This window comes from Gigantopelta aegis, chromosome 4 (assembly GCF_016097555.1).
Source record: "Gigantopelta aegis isolate Gae_Host chromosome 4, Gae_host_genome, whole genome shotgun sequence".
NCBI lineage: Eukaryota > Metazoa > Mollusca > Gastropoda > Neomphalida > Peltospiridae > Gigantopelta > Gigantopelta aegis.
Genome location: NC_054702.1, coordinates 84,567,958 through 84,590,860, shown reverse-complemented (window position 1 = coordinate 84,590,860; position 22,903 = coordinate 84,567,958). Strand labels below are relative to the sequence as shown.

At 36.9% G+C, this 22,903-nt stretch overlaps 1 protein-coding gene across 2 annotated transcripts; it reads right to left on the bottom strand.

Moving 5' to 3' along the window:
• Nucleotides 1-6,699: 6,699 nt before the first annotated feature.
• On the bottom strand, nt 6,700-21,496 carry LOC121369827 (acid-sensing ion channel 1-like). 2 transcript variants are annotated; one of them, XM_041494900.1, is made up of 7 exons: nt 21,376-21,496; nt 13,677-13,775; nt 12,933-13,092; nt 11,591-11,650; nt 9,891-10,056; nt 7,602-7,693; nt 6,700-7,054 (listed from the first exon to the last, which is right to left on the bottom strand). In XM_041494900.1, the coding sequence occupies exons 1-7, from the start codon at nt 21,493-21,495 to the stop codon at nt 6,936-6,938; spliced, it is 816 nt and encodes a 271-aa protein (XP_041350834.1). In that variant the 5' UTR covers nt 21,496; the 3' UTR covers nt 6,700-6,935. The 2 variants fall into 2 exon arrangements, with proteins under 2 accessions (XP_041350834.1, XP_041350835.1); XM_041494901.1 differs by lacking the exon at nt 21,376-21,496 and adding an exon at nt 16,646-16,720.
• Between the last annotated feature and the right edge of the window lie 1,407 nt (nt 21,497-22,903).

The following is a 22,903-nucleotide window of genomic DNA, read 5'->3' as shown; positions in this document are numbered from 1 at the left end:
AATCGAAATTAACAATTAAGTATTGTTTGGATGCTAATTAATTTATATTTATACTCAAATATGAACAACTAATTCTAAAACTAATGGACGAAAAGTATCTTTAAAACTTTCTTTGTTATCACCTACATTACATGGAGAATATTGGGGGGTTTTAACACAAAAGAGTATTTCATCATATCTTTAATTAAAACCTTTTTAAAATCGCACTTGTCTGGCCCAATTTAAAATTTAGTCATAACCCAATTGTATTACTTTACTAAAAAGTTATGCCGTCTGTGGTTCATTCCATGGGCTTGGTCAAATAAGTTTTATTAACGAAACCAAAACGCGTGATTTTAAATATCCTTAAAAAGCAGCAAACAACACATCAGGATAGCGACAAAGGTGTCAGAATATTAAACTGTAGCAACCTATATAATATTTTTACAAGTGCTACTTATTTAGATTTAATAACCGCCCCCCCCCCCCCAAAAAAAAGAAGAAAAAAAGAAGAAAAAAAAGAAGAAGTTATGTGATTACAAAATTAAGAACAAGCTCACATAATTTAAATATTTGAAACTGGAAGATATAAAAATTCCTAGAAATGAAAGATACTGCCCCTTTTGTCAAAACGTGATTGAGACAGAAATGCGCTTCTCATTTAACACATTTCATGGATTAAGAAACCTATTTTAAAAAACATTATTAAAAAATAACCATACACATAAGATTGCCATCCAAGATGAACTTAAGTTATGTTTATTAAAGGAACAGACGTTAGTTTCCACCAGTGAAAACTAACACTAAGTTTAGTTAATCTACAAACCTGTAACACGAGTTGAAATGGTGAAATACCCTTTAAAAATAGACTGAAAGTTGACTCCATAACTGTTTCTTCTCAGACGCACGTGCGGTTTTTTAAATATGAGAAATGCATTTTGTGATTTTAAAAACACCATAATGACCAAAAAACACTTCGAATGTACGGAAATGGATCATCTAACCAATAAAATCTAAGTAAAGTGTGATTTCTGTTATAAAAAAAACGGCTCTAATAGTAAACAATATGCCTTAGTGTTTTAAAACTAAGGTATGTCCCTTTAATGCTAAACCCATTAAATATACACTATTGTACTAACTTAAGTAAGTTTATAATTAAGATGCTCAAATTGTCCGCCAAAATAGTGTCAATACTTAATTTGACATTTGTTATTTTAAATTTATATTCACTTTTAACATTGATGTTAATTAATTAGATGTGGATTTGTGTATATGCATTGTAATGCATCTATGTGTGGAACACGTGAAATGATAGGCAATAATGGAACATTTTCGTATTCATATCCGAAGAGAGAAAACCCACTGCTGCCACACAATGGGCTACTCTCCGATTAGCAGCAAGGGATCTTTTATATGCAACATCCGACAGACAAGATAGTACATACCTACCACGGCCTTTGTTATATCAGTTGTGGAGCACTGGCTGGAACAATAAATAGCCCGATGGACTCACCGACGGGGATCGATTATAGACAGACCGCGCATCAGGAGTACGCTTTACCACTGGGCTACGTCCCGTCCTGTAAATGTTAGAGAGTTGTAATTAACATCTCTGGGTGGAAGCCTTAAAGCCAGTGGTTTAACCATGATGCCATCAAGATTGATATAAAATAGTTTTAGTATTCATTTTAACAAAATGTTCATGCCTATATCCAATTAAGGTTCAAGCACGCTGTTCTGGGCATATATCTCAGCTATTGTCTGCCCAGGACAGTGATTAATTGTTAGTGAGAGAGAAGTTGGCGTAGTATTGTATAAAAAAGGAGATGCTAATAACCCGGATAATTATAGAGGTATAACGCTGATCAGTTGTCTTGAGAAAATATTTACCTCAGTTTTAAAGAATAGACTGCTTAATTGGTCAGATGAAAATAATATTGTGACAGATGCACGTTTTGGTTTTAAATCTGATTATGGTACAATTGATGCTATGTTTGCTCTTCATTGTCTGATTTCGAAAGCGTTGGGACGTAAGAAGAAGCTGTATTGTGGTTTTGTTGATTACAGAAAAGCCTTTGACAGTATAAATAGATATAAGCTATTATTTAAATTAGCCCGAAACGGTATCACAGGGAAAATTCATACTATTATTAAATCTATGTATAATGTCTTAAAGACTTGTGTAAAATTCCAATCTGGTTTTTGTGACTTTTTCAATAGTAACACAAGACTTATGCAAGGCGAAGCCTTGTCACCATTTTTGTTTTCATGTATGTAAATGATTTTAAGAACGAGTTAATTAAAGGCTCTAGTGAGCCGATGTATATCCAACATATTTCACTGTTTCTTTTAATGTACGCAGACGATACTGTGCTGCTGTCAGTCTGTGATGGTCTGCAGAAAATATTAGATTCGTTATATGCTTATAGTACTAAATGGAATATTGATATAAATATAGAATTTTTTTTTTCAGAAACGGGGAAAATTACTACTAAAGACAAATGGACTTACAATGACAATATAATCCAAGTGGTTGATAGTTTTAATTATCTAGGATTAACGTTAAATTACAATGATAAATTTACAAAACTTTAAATTTAAATTAAATATTGGTTGAAGCTTTTAGAAACGAATAATTGTATCTTGAAATCAATATATGATATGTTAGAAAGTCAGGAATCTTTTCACTGACTACACCACGTAACACATTTATTATTTTCTTTAGGATTTGGAGATGTATGATTTAATCAGCAAGTTGATAATCATGTAATATTTATAAAAAGAATTAACATGCGCCTGTCAGATCACTGTATTCAAGAAATAGACAAATTGTTGATCAATTCACCAAAATGTAATATTTTAAAGCATTTAACAGATATTTTTTGTTTACAATATTATCTTAGGATATCATTACCTATTTGTTATTAATCTCTTATCACAAAATTTCGTGTTTCATCGCACCAATTACTCATTGAACAAGGAAGGTATTGTGGAACTGAACGATCGCAGAGAAAATGTCGTATGTGTAATCGGAATAAAATTGAAGATGAATTTCATTTTATTTTAATATGTTCAATGTATTTGCATATTCGCATATTGTATGAAAACTAATACTACTGGTTAAGACCGTCTGTTTTTAAATCAATAGAATTACTGTCTGTTCAGAATAGAAAACAACTTTGTAACCTTGGAAAATATTTAAAATATACATTACATTTAAGATCGCAGCATGTATAACTGTGCATCCTCCAAATACGCATCCACTTGTTTATGTTTACGCTGATGATTGTTTATATATGACTTATAATATTGTATATAATTGTATGTTTATGAGCCACACGGCTTAAAGTAAAAAATAAACTACTACTCTTGGGAAGTGAGCTCAGTATGAATATATGCCAGCCTCAAATTCAGTGTCTTTACCACTACACCACCGAGGCCAGTGCAATACATGGTACAGCTTTTTATATACCACAGCACTGATTATGATGTGGGGCGTGATTTAGTTCAGTCGGTTGAGTGCTCGCTTGAGGTGCTTGCATCGCAGGATCGAACCACCTTGGTGGATCCATTCAACTGATTGGTTTTTTTCTCATTCCCACCAGTGCACCAAGACTGGTCAAAGGCCGTGGTATGTACTTTCCTGTCTGTAGGAAAGTGCATATAAAAGATCACTTGCTGCATTAGAAAACATGTAGCGGGTTTCTTCTGATGACTACGAGTCATAATTACCAAATATTTGACATCCAATAGCCGATGATTAATTAATCAATGATTATGATCCAGCTCTGACAAATGTGTATGTTTTACACCTGTCCACTGAGCTGCACAGTGGTGTACTTACTTGGGGTTCAGGGCAGTACCTAGTTGTCCATTCCTGCTGAAAAAAATATTTTTATCAACACCCCACGCACTACAAACATACATCGGCTATTGGGAGTCAAACCATGGTCTCTCGCATCGTGCTTTTCCTGAGGGCTCGAAACTCACAAACCTTCGAGGGGGTAACCTCCTGCAGAAACTTTTGAAATTTAAATTGCTTGAAATGCTGAATTCTAAAATATGCCATTTGGAAGTGTTAATTATCCCCTCTTGTTTGATCAGTATATTTAGACGCCATACAGAATGTCCATAAAGGTTGGTAGTAATGACATTCTCGTATTCGAATATGGTCTACATGACCGTCATTTGCCACATCAGTGCACTGGCATATATCAGCATTTATACAGAATCCTCTTTAGCTGCAGTTAACTTGGGGAAACAATCTGCCAAATAATGTTTCCTTGAAATCGGTGGAGACACCATAATGAATGTCCACATAGTTGGTAGTGATGAAATAATTTTATCAGCAGTTAAAACAACAAAAGCAAAAACATAAAACAAAACCAAACCAAACAGCAACACAGTCCAGTTTAAATGAGATCAAAAGGGCATGACATAATTCATGCAACTGGGTTAATGACGACAAAAGCTCTTGGTTTATAGTCCAGAAAGGGGTAAAGTTTTTGTAATAATTGTATGGTAAGGCCCCCCACTCAGATGGCCCACCATGGTATGCGCTTGTTGTAATATAGTGGTTTCTTCAGAAAAACCAAATGGGCGCTTCTAAATAAAAAGCACAATACTTTGTTGTTACTGTGTTTTTGGGTGAATTTCAGTTGCCTCTGCACCCCTTTTAGTGTTTTGCCCCATTCATCTAACAGCAAGAATTGAAAAGATATTATTGGAATCGATATAACTTTATATTATATACAACGATTATTTACAATTTGTATTTACGACCGACGAAAATCAATAAAACGAAAGTGGTCAACTCTACATCATATTGCTTTTATGCTCATTGAAAACAGAAGTGTGTGTTAATGTAAATGAATGTATGAAAGACTTGAACAAACATAGTAATGTGTTGCAACACACATTGATAATGGAAATTGATTGCAGTGTTGACATGGTCAAATGTGGTTTGTTACGAGGTGGTTTAGCATTCCAGGCGTTATGCTCGCCTTCAAAGCTGCGCTCTGGTGTAAATTTGCAATGTTTACGTACTTAGATTACAGTTATTGTTTTCGTGTAATGCATATTTTTTTCTGTTTTTATAATCTACTATCTCTATGGTTGTTTAAAGGAAGCAGTTTCGTGTCAAACCACCGTCTGCAACCTTGTCCCAGTAAAACGAAGCAAAATGGAGAAACGCTGGCTGATCCATATAGCTTTCAAGAACTAAACGTCGTGTACCGTGAATCTGTCAAGGGGTACGCCACAAAAATCAAGTAATATCTGATAATATGTTTCATTTTGATTGTCTTTAAAAATAATAGATCTACAAATGAAGCTTTCATTACTATATGTTACTGTTCTACCAACAATACCATGACGAAAAACTTGTGATTTGTTAAAACAGTTGGGTTTTTTTTAATGAGAATATTCACCTAATGTCCGTAAATTGTTTTAAACATATACTTATAACAATATTAACAATGACTACATAATGTAAAATTTTAAATGATCTTTCAGAATTAATAGAACTAAACCAATAATGAAAGTGAGCTAATGAAAATACAAATACATGTATCTATTGCTTGCCATAAAGATAAACATACCACTAATACAGACCAACATAGTAATAACGTCAGTCTATAAAAACCAACTAATTGTACACATCGTCATCGCTGGTGGGCGGAATGTGACTCAGTCGTAAAATATTTTCTGTCTGTGAGAAAGTATCTAACAGATTATCTACTCTTTTTTTCTGTATGGATACTCTATATGAGATGGTACATTCACCATTTAGACCAATGCCTCACAATTGGTATATCAAAGGATGCTGTCCTGTTTCTGGAAACGTACATTTAAATATCCCTAGCTGCTAATGAAAACTGTAGCAGGTTTCTTCTAAGTCTTTTTATGAAATGTTTGCCAATGATTATTAAATCAGTGTGTACTGGCTGTGTTGTTAAATAAAACATTCAGAAGAGATGTCAGCCACCACTGGAGAACTCTCAACAAATTTCAGGGCTGAACAGTGTGCCATCTTAAAAAGCTGGAAACATTTTGGTGGATAGAAATATATACAACAGAAACATTCTCTTCCTTTGTGACTGCAAATCAGTCTTGCAAGCCCTCCAAGAAGAGCCACGAGGAAACGCCAAAAGGAAAATGCAAGACATGCTTAACAGCCTGAACACCAATAAGACCACACTACAATGGATTCCTGCCCACTGTGGCATTATTGGAAATGAGAAAGCCGATCAATTAGCAAAAGAAGGCAGTCAAAAGCCACAGTATCTACGTCAGATGTCTTATGATGAAACTAAAACACTCATCAAAAGAAGATATGAAAACATTTGGAAATCCAGAACAGGTAGTACATACCCATCGAACCCAATGTGGCGCCTGGAAAGAAAACAGCAAGTCCAAATTTTCAGACTCAGGACTGGACACTGTAGACTAAAGGCTCACCTCCATCGCCTAAGGCTCAAACATGCAGGAGAATGTCCCTGCAACAGTGGATCTCAGACGCCAGAACACGTTCTTCAAAGCTGCCCTCTCCTCCAAAACATAAGGCAAAACATCTGGCCAGAAGAAAAGAGCATTAAAGAAAAGCTATAGGGCAGAACGGTTGAGCTCCAACTGACGATCCAGTTCATTGATGCAGCACATCTTAGGGTTTAGTGAGCATATGAAACCTAACGAGAAGAAGAAAGAAGAAGAAATAAAACAAACTTTTAATTTTTATTTAATCCAAAAGTCACAGTAAGTACGCTAGACAACAAATAGCCACAGTCTTTTTTTAAATGTTCTCATGTGTCGTTAAGCAATCTTTTTTCTTTCCTTTTTTTTTTTTTTTTTTTTTTTTTTTTTTGAAGACTTTCCTACATAAACCACGCAAGAAGATTAAGATTAACAGGATCTCTGGGATTACGTTTTGAACGTTGCCAAGGCCTGTGGGACTTATATCAATGTTTTATAAACCGGCAAAAGAACATCCAGATCGTCAACAGAACAGTTTGTGCAACTTCCGTAATGGTAACGAGGCTTGCACCCAGGAAGAAACCCATCTGGCCACTAAGGTTACCTGAAAAAGTATTCAATTATCATTAGCATGCTTTTATAATTTTAAGGATCTATTGAGTATATTAATAATTGTAAAACGTCTGAGTATAACATTGTCAAAACAAGTAGCACTCTTAAGTTCTGCCATTAGTTATGGATGTGGGAATCAATGGGTGCTTTTTGTATTTGCGTTTTCCACGAACTCTATATTTTGAACGTGTAAAATGTGTATGAACTGGCTCCAAAATCACCAACAACATGCTAATTCTCCTACGAATATCCTGGAATCTTTGGTCTTGATAGAGTGGTAGTGGAAATATAAACGTATCAAGAATAGACATGGATGTGTATTGTGGAACTTACCAAGTATAGACAGATGTGTATTCTGTGACTTACCAAGCATAGACATGGATGTGTATTGTGGAACTTACCAAGTATAGACATAGATGTGTATTATGGAACTTACCAAGTATAGACAGATGTATATTGTGGAACTTACCAAGTACAGACATGGATGTCTATTGTGGAACTTACCAAGTATAGACATGGATGTGTATTGAGGAACTTACCAAGTATAGACATGGATGTGTATTCTGGAACATACTCCACTCGCTCTTCAAGAAACCGGTCATAAAATACGTACACGGCAAGGACGTTGTCCCTGTTTAGAAAGGAAACATTCTGTTACATATTAATTTTTTTTACATACATGTTATTAATATTTTTGCTACAAACGTTCAAGGTGTCAAAAGTATCGACATAAAAAATAAACCTATTTTTTAAGCGGATCTACATTTAGGATCTGGCCAGCGGTAGAGGCGAGTACTTGGGGGTGTTGTTTGTTGTTTGTTGTTGTTGTTGTTGTTTGTTTTTTTTGTGTTTCGTTGTTTTGTTTTGTTTTTGTTTGTTGTGGGGGGTTTTCTTGTTTGCTTTCTTCTTTCTTCTTCTTCTTCTTCTTTTTAAACGGTGCATTCTTGACTTTTATGGAGTAAACGTAAGTTTTCCAATGGAGGGTGGGGATGGAGTTGATAGATTTTGATATCTACTTTCGAGTGAATACAGGAATGTGTGTGTGATGGTTCCCTAGAATATTGACTGTTGATGAAAAGAAGGCAGTAATTTACCATTCAACATCTTTATTAGTGCAACTTCCAAGAAATCCAAGAACGATTTTATAAGGCAGATCGTAAAGCAAGACAAAACATGGATTCATGATTTTGATCCAAAAACTAAAGCAATGGACGCACCCTGGTTTAATCCCTCCAAAGTAAATAAAGAGAGTTTCATTTGTAGAAGAGGCTATTTGCTTCGGGTTTTTGGGGATTCAGGAAAGAATCTTTATGATTTTATGAATAATCTATACCTTCACAAAGGCACAATGATGCAGAAAATGTTGCGACATTACAATAAAAGTAAGTGTCGTGAAAGCTGCAGAGGTAAATGGCCCGTGCACCTCTGTGAAACATGCGCCAGCTCACAAAACCATATTTGCTATTTTTGCAGCACTGAATGTGGCTTCAGATTGTTTCCCCGCCCTCTTTATTAACCTGATCTTAATTCTCAGAGTATATCTATTTCATAAACTGGAAAAGTTCCGAGTTAATTCAGGGAAGATAAAGTAGTTCTAACGACGTCATAGGTGCTACTGAAGACCTTTTAAGATAATTGTTGTTTCTGTTTTATTTTAATTTGTTTTGTTTGGGGTTTTTTTTATGTTGTTCTGTTTTTTTGTGGGGTTTTTTTTAAGGGGATGTGGTTTTTCTTGTTCATAAAGTGATGATAATAACAGTGTAACTAAATTAGAGCAGCATCGGACTAAAAGCAATAAGGTAGGTGACGTAAACGTAGGTTGGACTAGGGCTGTTTTGAATACTCGTTGTTTGTTTACGTCTATGTGGTGTGTGATGTTTCTTGGGCATTTGACGAACTTTGTGGGATTAGCTGTTTGGGGTTGTTTTGGGTGGATGGATAGATACTCTTTAACATGCCCATATAAAATTTAATATGTCCAAATCCAGGTAAGATTCGTACATGTCCAAGATAACCTTTTTCAAGGCAGAATATTAGAGGTCTTCAGAATACAGATTATCTATTTTAGATTTTGTTGGTCAAACACAAAATCATTCTACTGGCGGTTAGAGTCTGAGTCTCTCTCTCTCTCTCTCTCTCTCTCTCTCTCTCTCTCTCTCTCTCTCTCTCTCTCTCTCTCTCTCTCTCTCTCTCTCTCTCTCTCTCTCTCTCTCATATGCCTTTACTCCTGTTTCATGAATTTATATCTTACTCCCGTCTTCTTTCTCTTTCCTTTGGTCATTTTATTTCTTTCATTCCATTATTTTTGTGTGATGTGTTTATGCTGGTGTGTTTTTTGGGAGAAGGGGCGCTTGATGTTGCTGCTATTGCTTTAAGCATGAATCATCTTCAATTTTTCAACACTGTTTCATTACTATGGTGACATAGACATAACCACATAATGACATGATTTAGGCTTAAAGTTAGGGTTAGGGTTAAGTTTATTTGGATTAGGCTTAGTTTTTTACAATATGTTGTAATACATTTTCACATTTTGTTGGCTTAAAGGGACATTCCTGAGTTTGCTGCACGTTTTAAGATGTTATCGACTGACAAAGACTTTTTAACGATTGTAATACATTACCTAATATGTTGTTCACTGTCATTTAACGCACTGGCATACAACTTGAGCGCCGTTTGTGTACAATATGTTGTAATATATTTTTACATTTTGTTGGCTTAATTATATCGTTATATTGACAGTCGCCTAGAAATATATAATTTTGTCAGAAATTCGTTTCTAAATTATGTCGTTATGTCGATGGCAGTTCTATGTCACCATACATTACCTAATATATTGCTCAGTGTCATTTGGCCCGTTGGCATAACTCTTAAGCGCCGGTTGTGAGGGATATGCTGATGAGGTCATCTGAGGTTTGTAATGGACGACCTCACAAGGTCGAGGACAGTCGTCTGGTGGTACGTTCATCTGCGCCACCTGGGTGTAGTACTTTACTGGGGAAATAAGAGGAAAACGTTCAGTGTATTTATTCATTCATTTATAGTTAAGTTCGTACTTATATCCAATTAGTTTCAAGCACACCTCAGCTATCTAGGCTCTCTGTCCGGGACTTTGGATTAGTAGAGAGAGAGAGAGAGAGAGAGAGAGAGAGAGAGAGAGAGAGAGAGAGAGAGAGAGAGAGAGAGAGAGAGAGAGAGATGTGTAGTGGCCTTACATCTACCCACTGAATCGTTAAAATCGCTCTGGTTGGGAGCCGGTATCGAGAGGTGAACCCAATACCTACCAGCTTTATGTACGATGGCCTAACCACTGCACCACCGACAGTTCATGGGTTGGTACGGGTTTTAAACTGATCTACTGAATGGCTCAACAAAATATTTACGGAACATACATCCATTTAAATCCCCCCCCCCCCCAAAAAAAGTACTTTATTCAAGTAATTCTGAACGATAAAACCGAAAACCGTGATAAAGGCCGTATTTCTGCACAATGCAATTCCATGAATCTCTATCTAATGCCTCGTCTATAGGAGGACAGCCACTCCCGAGGATATTCTTTACTGGAGATTTCATCCTTGCACCGTCAAACAAAAGACTGCCACTCTTGTTTTATTAAATCATATCTAGCACAAGGACAGAGCTCATTGGAATAAATACAGTTGTGATGACATGTACTCATAGAACACCGTCAAAACAGTGATGATATCAAGTGTTCGCAAAAGTTGAGTAGCTGCCACCACAGCTGTGAGGTGTGTTACTTCATAAAAGAGATGAAAACGTATGCACAAGTTCAAAATATGGAATGGCATCAGCCATCGTTACATCTACTATTGATAATGTGTTGCATAATATAAATAATAATAATTTCGTTTATATGTATATAAATAAGGTTAGATGTTAAAATGTTTTCGAAAGGGCTAAATTAGGTAAATTTCAGTGCTACTTTGTCTTTAATTTAAAAATTAATAAAAGTAATACAACAACGGAAACAAAACCATGTTTTACTACAGACCTACTTCATTCGAACCACGCGCGCGCACACACACACACACACACACACACACACACACACACATGCACTCGCAGATATACACATACATACGCGTACCAGACAGTGAGGAGTAGAGAGAGGGGGAACTGCCTTCTTAGTGCTGGAGCAAAACCTCAAATTCAGGGGGACATTATACAGATATTCGGGCAAAATGTGCTAACCTGACACCTTTTTATCATGTATTTCCATCAATCTACCCTCAAAATTAGATGTAATCTATGCAAAAATGCGTAGTGACTCGTTTGCAACCTATCAAGTAATTTTGTAATAATGATGATATGAATAAATAATGTTGTCCAGATTCGGGCATTTTCGTTTAATTCGGGCAAAAGCCAAACTGCCCCCTACAAAATGGGTGCCCGTATCCCAATACAGATAGACATGCAGGTAGGCAGTCACACATATACGTACGTACACGCACGCAAACACATGCATAGCCTAAAGTTTCTATTGCAACTTAGAACATAGTCTACTTACTTGATTTCCACAGTGTACATGTGCGTATATCCAGAAAGGAACATTCCTTAAACGGTAGTCCTTTAAAAAAAAGAGAAATAATAACTATAATAACCTGTGGTATTAAATAATTATTTAATTTTGATAAATTGGTACAACGTGTATGATGGATTAACCCGAGTACTGTGACGGTAAGAGAGCTAGATGAACATTTGGACAAATGTCTATCAAGCTCTCTTACCGTCAGGAAGGAAGGAAATGTTTTATTTAACGACGCACTCAACACATTTTATTTACTTTTATATGGCGTCAGACATATGGTTAAGGACCATACAAATATATAGAGAGGAAACCCGCTGTCGCCACTTCATGGGCTACTCTTTTCGATTAGCAGCAAGGGATCTTTTATATGCACTGACAGGGTAGTGCATACCACGGCCTTTGATATACCAGTCGTGGTGCACTGGCTGGAACGAGAAATAGCCCAATGGGCCCACCGACGGGGTTCGATCTTAGACCGACCGCGTATCGAGCGAGGGCTTTACCACTGAGCTACACCCTCCTCCCCTCCCCCCTTACCGTCTGAGTACTGGGGTTAATGATGAACATGAATAATGACTTGTACGAGATAACCTTTAACAGACACTCATGGTGTGTGTAGAGGTGGGTGGGGCGGTGCCGAAGTGTCCGTTAATAAGCAGTCTTTCATCATGATATAATTATGCTGTTAAGAGTTACATTATTTCAACGTACATAAATACGTATACGTATAGGACAGTAAATACTGACAATCGTGACATTGGTAATAACTGGCAGTGTTTGTTCGGGGGCGGATTATGGGGAGTTTCCCAGTTGTACGGAACCTGCCCCCACCCCCTCGGGTAAAAAACAACAACTCCACCACATAGATGTAAATTGATGTCCATGTAAAATGTATAATTTCAAATTATAAACATTTACATATTGTTTCGGAACCCCTCCCCACCCCCCCCACCCCCCCCCCTTACCTAAAGCATAATCCGCCCCTGTTGTCATTTGAACGTGTTTTATCTCGCAATAAATACATGTAGTTTTATATCATGCAGTAACACCATTTTGTTTGAGAAAGCTATAAAACAAAGACTACACTACTAAACATATTATACCAAACATTGAAAACACACCAGTTAGATTTGTAGGTGTAAAAACGATATGAGAAGAAATAATCAATCATTTTAACTGATTTAATTAAATAACTGAATGTATTCACCAAAGAGCCGTAGTTTACAATGTGCTGAGGTGTCGTTAAATAAACAATACGTTCCTTGAGATAACATTTTATTCATATTTTTGTGCTTTTGTTTTGACTTGTTTTTATGCATACCTTCTATCGGCAAAGTCGAACAATTGCAGTCATGATGGACGTTTTTGTTAATCCATTGGAAAACGCAGCGGTCGTAGCTGTAGTTCTGATACAGCAGTGCTGACGTCTCGGCACAGTAACCATCGCCGTATGATCTGTACGGGCGTGGTAAGAACTTGTACTGCAATAAAACAATACATTATACAGTTAACGATAAGCTGGTGTGTGTGTCCTGACAATCGGTGCTTAACGGATGAATATAATACATTTATTACTCTTTAGTGATGTAGATTTATATTTTAGTTTTTGCTGAAGATGGCCTGTGTTTAATGTATGTTAGTGTACTTCGGAATACAGTAGATGCTATTTTTAAGCCGTTTTAAATGAAATGATGTCATATGCGTGTTCTAGTCCGTTTCAAAGTTTCTCTTGTAGTATCGTAGTACTTTTATAAAAATGAACGTAACTCATTTATTGTTGGGTAAAATTTTGATTGCTCTGTTTTGAATATTCATAAACATATGTTCAAAATTTATTTAAGCGCATATAGCGTCCGAATCTGGGGGACACAATGGGGGTGGGGCGCAGTTATTAAATGTGAGGTCAAACACACACATACACACACATAGTTGTTGAAAATAATTTAAAATGTTTATAATCAACTTTAGTTAGCTTCATAGTAATATGTCCATTTTTGTATATTTTAAAAATGTATTGTTTATTTATGAAATAAACTTTCAGTGTGATTATTTCAGCAGTACTTACCCCCGTTCTTTGTAGCTTTATAAAATTTGCTGTCCCTGGCGCCATCAAGACACCATCAAGCTTGGGTCGTGGAAATTCGTGAGGCTCATGAACAGTCACCTGAAATAAATTTACAACCTATTGTCATAGTGGAACATTTACAACTATATTCAAAAGTAATTTATATTTTAGCTGCGCATATACGATTCAATTAATTGTTATTGTGTCACCTGCCAATTATGCAATAAGTAAGACTTTAGTTATTTAGGGGATAGCTATCAGACCAATTAGTGTGAAACTAAATCACTGCAATCAAGAAGACTACGGAATTTTAATTGTTGTTCCCAGCTGGTACCCAGTCTGTCAATCAACGTACCTATTTACTATTACTTCAGAATCGGCAGCAGTTGCAGATTACAGCTGATCATTTGACAAAATAATGGTTATGTGTCGACTAACGACACACTCCACAAAAGAGGTCTTAGCCTGAGTGTGTTGCCTAGGGCAACGCTACTGACGGAAAATAAAGTACCAAAGCACATTAAGACGTAACAATTTGAGCCTGATCCTATAAAATAGACCATGAGAAAAACAGAAAGAGAAAGACCCAGAGAGAACCGAAGCGGGGACCAAAGGAGGACAGCTCAGCTGTTCTTTCCCTTGGAGTTCTCAATCACAGTGTCAACTCTATCGTTCACCTAAGAGCTTAGGCTTATTTATATTATCTGTATCATCATGTTGTTAAAGGGACATTCCCGACTTTTCTGCATTGTAAGATGTTTCCGACTTATAAAATATTTCTACGATTAAACTTATACATTAAATATATTTTCTTGTTTAGAATATCAGTGTCTGTATATTCAATATGTTTCTGGTCGTCTTAATATTGGAAAGAAACCCAAAATGGATTTTGTCTTCAAGTAATTTCTTACGGACGAAAAAATCAGTTTAAATAAAAAAGGGTGTACATAGTCCATCCTTGGCGAGGGGGCTTGTATGTCTCAGTGACCCAGAGAGCTATGCCAGCAGGAGCTTTCGCTTCTGTTAGGGACACCCAAGCCGGACTGGTCAATGGGTAGAGACTAGACTGATATGGACTAAAGGTGAGGTAACCCTAACAGAAACCTCGAGCGCTGAAGTCAGAGGTATTGGGCCACACGGCGCACTCTAATATACAATACCATGCATCAAAAGCTATTATGACTATATTTCTGGACAATAATGACGTGATCGGTGCTCGCCCTGTGATGACTCATCAGGCAGGTGATGACTTACCTCGAGGGGGTCCATCCTTAACAACAGGAAGTCCTTCCCGACCGTCTCGCGGAGCTAGGAGACGAGGATTTAAAGCTACTGGCAAGACAAAAGCAACAAAAGAAAACACCCCTATCAACATAATGCACTGGAATGCTGAGGGAGTTTCAAAAAAGAAGACAGAGCTTCAGCACTTTATGCATGAAAACCAGATCAACATCTGTCGCATCTGAAGAATCGATGAGCTTCAATGCTAGACCTTCAGAAATGATCGCAGTGGAAGATCCAAGGGTGGGGTAGTCACTCTGATAAGGAACAACATCAATGCAATTGAAACCAATAGATACATGGAGGAAGCTGAATTAATAGAGGTCAGGATCAAAACAAAAACATCTGAGTTTCACATTGTAAATGTTTACTGCCCAAATGACAAAAAAACTCTCCCATGATGATATCCAGACATCAGACAGTAACTTCCTACTTGTTCAAGACTTCAACAGCCAATCCCAGAGCTGCGGTTACAACAACATTGATAAAAGAGGAGAGAAAATAGAAAGATGGCAGGATGAAAAGAACCTTAATCACATCAATGACCCACTTGATCAATCAACATTCTATTCCAGGCGTTGGCATTTCACAACCTCCCCTAACCTTGCCTTCTGTACTGACGATGTCCATAGAGTCATTATTCGAGAAGTAGGACCACAGCTTGGGTGAAGTGGCCATCGACCGGTCCTCCTGAACCTTAAGTGATAGCAAAATTCATACAGCTTCACAGCCCCCAAGGTGGAACTACAAGAAAGTCAAATTGGAACTTTTCAAGCTTCATGAACGAGTTGACCAAAGAAATTGAAGTGCAGGGAAGGAACATACACACTGTAGTGAAGGAATTCAACCTCCAAATCATTAAATCTGCCAAAGAAAATATCCCAAGAGGAGTTAGGAAAGTATATGCTCCTTACTGGAATAAAACACTTCAAATGGCACATGATGAACTGACCCGAGCCAAAACAACAACCTGAAGCTCCAGCATGCTAAAGCCATATACCTCAGAACCAAGATTGAATCCAAAAGAAAAAGCTGGAAAGACAAAACTGCTGCACTAAACCTTGAAAAGGACAGCACCAAATTATGGAAACTTTCAAAACAATCAAATGAGGATGAAGGACAGAAGATCACTCTAACGGAGGATGGAAATATACTCACGGGTAAGAAATCTGCTGACCATTTGGCAAAGACCTATCCCAAGAAAAGTGGCATTACCATCACAACAATTCAGATGAAAGAAGCACGAAGGGAACAAAACGAAACGGCAAGTACAACTACCCCGCAAGATTCCCTGACGAATAGTATAACTCTACCAGAACTTGGAAATGCCCTCAAACGTCTAAAACAGTAAGAAATCTCCAGGACCGGATGGTATTACTAATGAAATGTTGAAAAACCTAGACAATACTGCGCGATCCAAGCTGTTGGAAATGTTCAACCTAAGCTGGTCTGAAGGCAAAGTGCCACGCATTTCGAAAGAGACAGTGATGATACCCATACTGAAAAAAGGTAAAAGCAAACGAAAGGCAAGCAGCTACAGACCCATCAGCCAAACTAGATATGTCTGCAAGACCATAGAGCGCATCATCAACCATCGGCTTCAACAGTTCCTTGATACTGAGAACATCATCACTTTTGAACAGGCAGGATTTAAACAATTCCGCAGCACAGAAGACCAGGCCACCTACCTGTCACAAGTAATCGAAGATGCTTTCCAAGCACAGAAGGTTGTTCTTGCCTCCTTCATTGATTTACAAAAGGCCTTTGACAAGGTGTGCAAAGCTACAAAAAGACGGCATATGGCAAACTGTATAGCAAAGCTGGGCACAAGTTTGAAAACTTACGAGGCCCTCTTATATTGCAAACAATATTTTGGCGATATATTACATAGCTGTAAATAAAAGACAGTGGAGGAAATGTAGTATATACAAAACAATGTAAAGGAACGAGAAAAGAAATGATGTAAAAGATTACACACAATAGTACTTGGCGTTAACGCTATCACATTACAAATAATCCTTATGGTAATTTAAATAATACTTTAAACAAAACGATGAGTATATACATTTGGAAGTAAAATGTCTTATATACATCGCTTAAAGGGACATTCCCGAGTTTGTGCATTGTAAAGAAAGAAAAACAAATGATGCATAAATATATTTTCGTGCATAAATAGTACATCACGTTCAGTCTTAATATTTGTCGCTATGGATATTGTCTTCAAATAATTTCGTACTTACGAAAAAATCTTTTTAATTTAATATAATTAATTTATTAATCAAAAGGACGATCAGAAAGTTTAATATACAGCCATTTTAATATTTTATGCAGAAACATATATTTGATATGTCATTACAGTCGTCAAAAAGTTTCTGTTAGTCGATAACATCTTAAAAATTGCAGGAATCTCAGGAATGTCCTTTTAATGTGCTTCGACCATATAACAGTATTTGTAAATCTATTGGTTGAAAAAGCTGTAAGGAATTACATAGAATCTGTCTCTGTTGTTCATATTTTTTACATTGAAAGAAAAAAATGGATATTATTTTCTAATCTGTATCCACAGTTACACGAAAGATCCGTGGTAAGTCCACATCTGTACAAATCGGTGTTTAAAGGGCTACATCCATGTCGTAATCTTGTATGTAATATATTTCCTTTTATTTTTCCACAGGAAAAATAATATGAAACTTTATTTACCACTGGTGTTACTGCTTTTTTGAAAGACGATATTGTTTCAAACTTTTTAATTGCTGGGCTTAAATTATTCCATAAATCAATTGCTGAATAAATAAATGATGATTTTAATAAGCAGGTTCTAGCAAAAGGTGTAGATATGTCCTCCCGATTTCTTAACATATAAGGAACCCTTTCTTCTAATCTTTGTGGAATACAATTAGTTAAGAAATCAGGAGTCATTCCTTTCATTATTTTAAACATTGTACACCTCTTTTTGTTTTTTCACTCCTTTCAGTAAGTGTTGTAAGACCGGTTTTAATATATAGCGAATTATATGAAACAAATTTAGGCATGCCAGTGAATACTCTTGCTGTTTCTGGTTGTACCATTTCTAAATTATCTGCGTTTAATTGGGAACAGCCATCCCAGACCTCTGAAGCATATTCTAGGACAGGATGAATGAAAGTACTATATAGTCGCATTGGAGTTTGACGATTTAATAACAGTCTGTATTTCCTTAACACTGAGATCATTACGGATGCTGATGTGCATACATTTTGAATATGACTAGACCATTTGCATCATCTGCTCAAGTTAAATCTCAATGTTTATGCGTTTTTGATTTGTTTAAAGTTGTGTCACCAAATACAAGGATGGTTCGTTAATTAGTTTGGTTATAGAGAACAATAATACATTCGTTTTATTCGGATTAAAGGTAATTAACCATTTGTTTGACCATTCATAAAGTTTCAACAAATTAATGTTGAGAACGCGTTCTATAATTGAAATGCCATTTGACGATATTCCAATGTTTGTATCATCGGCAAATAGCCTTGTTCATCAGCAATATCGTTAACATAGATCAAAAATAATAAGGGACCTAAAACTGATCCTTGAGGTACTCCAGCCTTTAGAGTTCCATAATTTGATAACGTTCCATTTATATACACTCTTTGTTTCCGATTAGAAATATAATTATAATCCATTTTAAGAGATTGCCTCTGATGCCATATTGTTTAAGTTTATAGATTAAATTTCATACCCTATCAAAGGCCTTGGACATGTCACAGAAAACTGCACGGAAATATTCTTTATTGTCAAGTGATTTACAAATTTTATTATACAATTCAATTAATTGGTACACGGTGCTGTGGTTAGGTCGATAAGCACACTGATACTTATAAAGTAGATTATTGAATGTGAAATAATTATACAGGTGTTTAAACACGATTCTCTCAAATAGTTTTCCAACACAACTTATTAATGATATAGGTCTGTAATTTGTTGGTGAACTTCTATCTCCTTTTTTGGTTTTACGTGGGCAATGCTTTTTCTATCGAATAGTCTAACCTGTCCCAGAATGTTGTCCGTGATGTATTTGGGCGGTATATCACGCATAATAGTATTGATTTCTGTTTAAGTTTAATTTGTACCCATATTATTTCGTCACGAGGCGTTTCTAAGTCGTATCGTCATTTATGGGCTAGATGTAAATCAACATAAACTGCGACACCCCCTCCGTGATTGGTATGGTCTCTTCGGTACGGTTCGTCATAGTGATCTATCTTTATTTCCTTATTGGATACCTGATGATCAAGATGGGTTTCGGTGAAGCATAGAATATGAAAGTCAGTAAGTGTTTCCGAAAGTTCTGGTATACACAGTTTATTGCGTAAGCTACGTATATTTAAGTGGAAGATTGATAATTGTCCATAATTTTCAGTGTTTTGGTTTGACCCGGGATTTGTTTCAACATCATTGCACAATAGAATTAGAATGAGAAGAAGAATTGGTTTTGATTTTTGTGACATCTGAATTATGTAAAGACAAGTAATGAGAACTGTAGCCATGGATATGGAGAAAAACAGATATTTGAATTCTACGAATCCATCAAACATGTACGAACTATCAAAGTTAAATGTGGATCGAATGCGATAACTCCATGATCTCACCATAATATTGAAAAGCCCGACAAACGCTCTGACGGAATATGTGGCAACATGTACAGATGGACCAAGTCTTATCTTCATAACCGAAAGGCGAGAGTAATGGTAGATGGCCAACACAGCAAGAAAGTACCCATACGCCATGGAGTACCTCAGGGAGGAGTACTGTCACCTATTCTCTTCATCATCTTCATCAATGACCTGGTCACACAACTACCCAAAGGGATACATGCAGCATTATATGCAGATGACCTAGTTTTGTGGTGCTCAGAGGAGTATGCAAGAACAGCAACATGCAACATCGCATGCAGCTTGCCTTTGACAATGTTACATCTTGGACTCGAGACTGGTGCATGACAATCAACAAAGACAAGTCAGCTGCTACTCTTTTCTCACTCTTCACAAAGCAGGAAGCAGGCACCCTAAAACTTGATGACACGCCTCTCCAGTATGAGGACCAACAGACATACCTGGGGGTCACTTTTGACAAGAGACAGACCTGGAAACCACAAGTGGAAAACTTGCCATAATGAAAAAACTAGCTGGCACCAAGTGGGGTTCTGATCATAACATACTGAAAAGAGTCTACCAAGGACCAATCAGACCACATCATCAGTACGGATCCAGTGCATGGTCAACAGCAGCAAAGTGACATCAACAAAAACTAGACAGGGTTCAAAGCCAAGCACTCGGGATAATAACTGGAGCAATGAGGTCAACCCCCATTGTGGAGACGAACACAGTGAACCATACAAACGAGCCCTGATATTGGCCATGATTGATGAACAGTATCCAGAGACATCATGGACACAGGTATATAGTGATTGATCTGCAACAAATGTAGTGGAAAACGGAGGGGCTGGAATATACATCATGGACCGTAGTGGCTACCGAGAGGAGGTACATTTTCCTATATTGGCTTGAACGAGAAATAGTCCAATGGGCTCACTGACGGGGATCGATCTAGACCGACCGTGCATCAGGAGAGCACTTTACCACTGAGCTACGTTCCACGCTCTTTCAGATTGGATAGACGAGATGAAAGGTGTTTAAAGTCTGATCACACGTCCACACAACCACCACCACCACCACCACCACCACCACTACCACCACCACCACCAAAACCACCACTACCACCACCACCACCACAATCACTACCACCACCACCACAATCACTACCACCACCACCACCACCACTATTACCATCACCACCACCACCACTAACACCACCACCACTACCACCACTACTACCACTATTACCATCACCACCACCACTACTCCTGCCTCATTTCCATTCATTTCAATTGACTTTCGTGATTGCTTCCTCTTTTATTTTACAATCACTATATGCACTGCCAAGATATGATGACTAGATTTTCTTGTATCGCTGAAAGTTATCTATTCTTTACTTTCCAGTACCAGCCTCAGTGGTGTTGTGGTCATAAGGCTGGTAGGTACTGGGTTTGCACCCCGGTATCGGCTCACACCCAGAGCTAGTTTTAACGTCTCAGTGGGTAGGTGTAAGAACACTACACCTTCTTCTCTCTCACTAACCATTAACCACTGTCCTAGACAGACAGCCCAAATAGCTGAGGTGTGTGTCTAGGACAGCGTGCTTCAACTTTAATTGAATATAAGCATGAAAATGAGTTGAAATGACATAAAATACTTTACAGTTGATTGTTTTGATTTCTAAAGCCGTTTTCAAGACAATTTTGTTTCTAATAAGAAATACATTGTTGGTATTTAAGGACTATTTTGTTTTGGTCTGTGTAGACATATATATTTCTTACCCTTAATCCAGCGGTGGTGTCAGCAATGAAAGGATATGCATGTTGTTTAATGTTTATGTATGCAATAAAGCCATACTCATAGCCGGTTTTTGTTGATATCTTTCTGCCGTCAGCAGCCATGGACGTTGGACCGTTGAACATATAACAGCGTCCCATTTCCGTGTCGACTGGTTTCATATATTTTGATATATCTGTCAAAAAATGTCCCTCGTATTTCAAAGCTGTAAACATCTCAGAAACATTGAAGGCATGAGTCTCATAAAATTCACTGAAGGACGAATTCATAAAGGCAATAACTTTTGGGTCGCTAAAATTGAACTTAACATTTGATTTAACGTCTGATAACATGTACATGAAGTTAGTTAGAGGTTCAGTGAATGGTTTGCCTTGTGTAGTATCATATATTCCCAAGTTACAGATGGTAATGGCGGGAAAAGGTAGGCTTGCCGTCTGCATGATCTGTGTGGTCGTCATGACGTTGTATTTGTAGTAAGAGATGTACGACTGGGCCAGAAAGTAGAGCATACCGGACATCATTCCCATGACAACCAGAGCCCACATTACCCTGTAAACAAACAGACACAATCATTCACTATTATTATATTATTTATCAGTTGTAAGTCATATGGTGAACAGCAATTGTAATTATTTTTTTTAGTTTTGATAAGCAGTTCAATAGCCAATGCAATGGTGTATGGGGCATACAGATAAAGATCGTCAGACAAACAGACAGCAGACAGGTTGATTCTGTTACATTTAAATTTTATTTACATATGGTAAAAGCTACTACATATTTTCCCCGTCATAAAATCGTGTCCTGATCATTTATATGTAATCCTGTTCAGAAACGTATCACGTACTGTAGCATCGTATGTAAATACACCATCTGCAACAAAGTTTGTTTTGTTTAACGACACCACTAGAGCACATTGATTAATTAACCATCGGCTATTGGATGTCAAACATTTGGTAATTCTGACACTTAGTCATCAGAAGAAACCCGTTCGGCTTTTGCGAACACCTCTGGTCTGTTCAGACTCGTGTTCAAACTTAAAGAGTCTACACAATTGCATAAAAAGTGCATGCATTTCGAATGAGGACTCTAGGTATGACCTTAGAGCCCAGAAAAAGTTCTGTATATAAAACGGGTCCTAATATCACGACTATTTTACAACGATTTTAATTTAAATGTTAGGTTTGATCAAAACAAAAGCATAGATGTATCTAAAGTTGTATAGCTGTACATTTACATGGAGTCATGGCATAGTTTTTAATACAACAGTACAAGTACATCCATACAAAAAAATAACAATAACTGTTAAAAAACAAAAAACAACTACAAACAAATAAAAATTAAATAATAACCCACGACGAAATAAGATATCCTTTAAACTGATGTATTCATAAATAGTTTTGATTACTTTTACTACCTCTCCATCCGGTGTTTTCGTTTGTCTTCTACATTTTTGAAGCCGTGAAAGCTTGTATCCCTGCAAAATTCTCCCCATAACTTTGACACTATTTGACG

Excerpts from the sequence above, each read along its gene's own strand:
- LOC121369827 (XM_041494900.1), bottom strand. The coding sequence starts at position 21,495 with ATGGCTGCTGACGGCAGAAAGATATCAACAAAAACCGGCTATGAGTAT. Across the intron at positions 10,057-11,590 it reads ATGTACACTGTGGAAATCAA|TAAAGTACTACACCCAGGTG; the intron begins GTAAGTAGACTA and ends TTATTTCCCCAG. Across the intron at positions 7,055-7,601 it reads CACATCCATGTCTATACTTG|GTAACCTTAGTGGCCAGATG; the intron begins GTAAGTTCCTCA and ends ATACTTTTTCAG.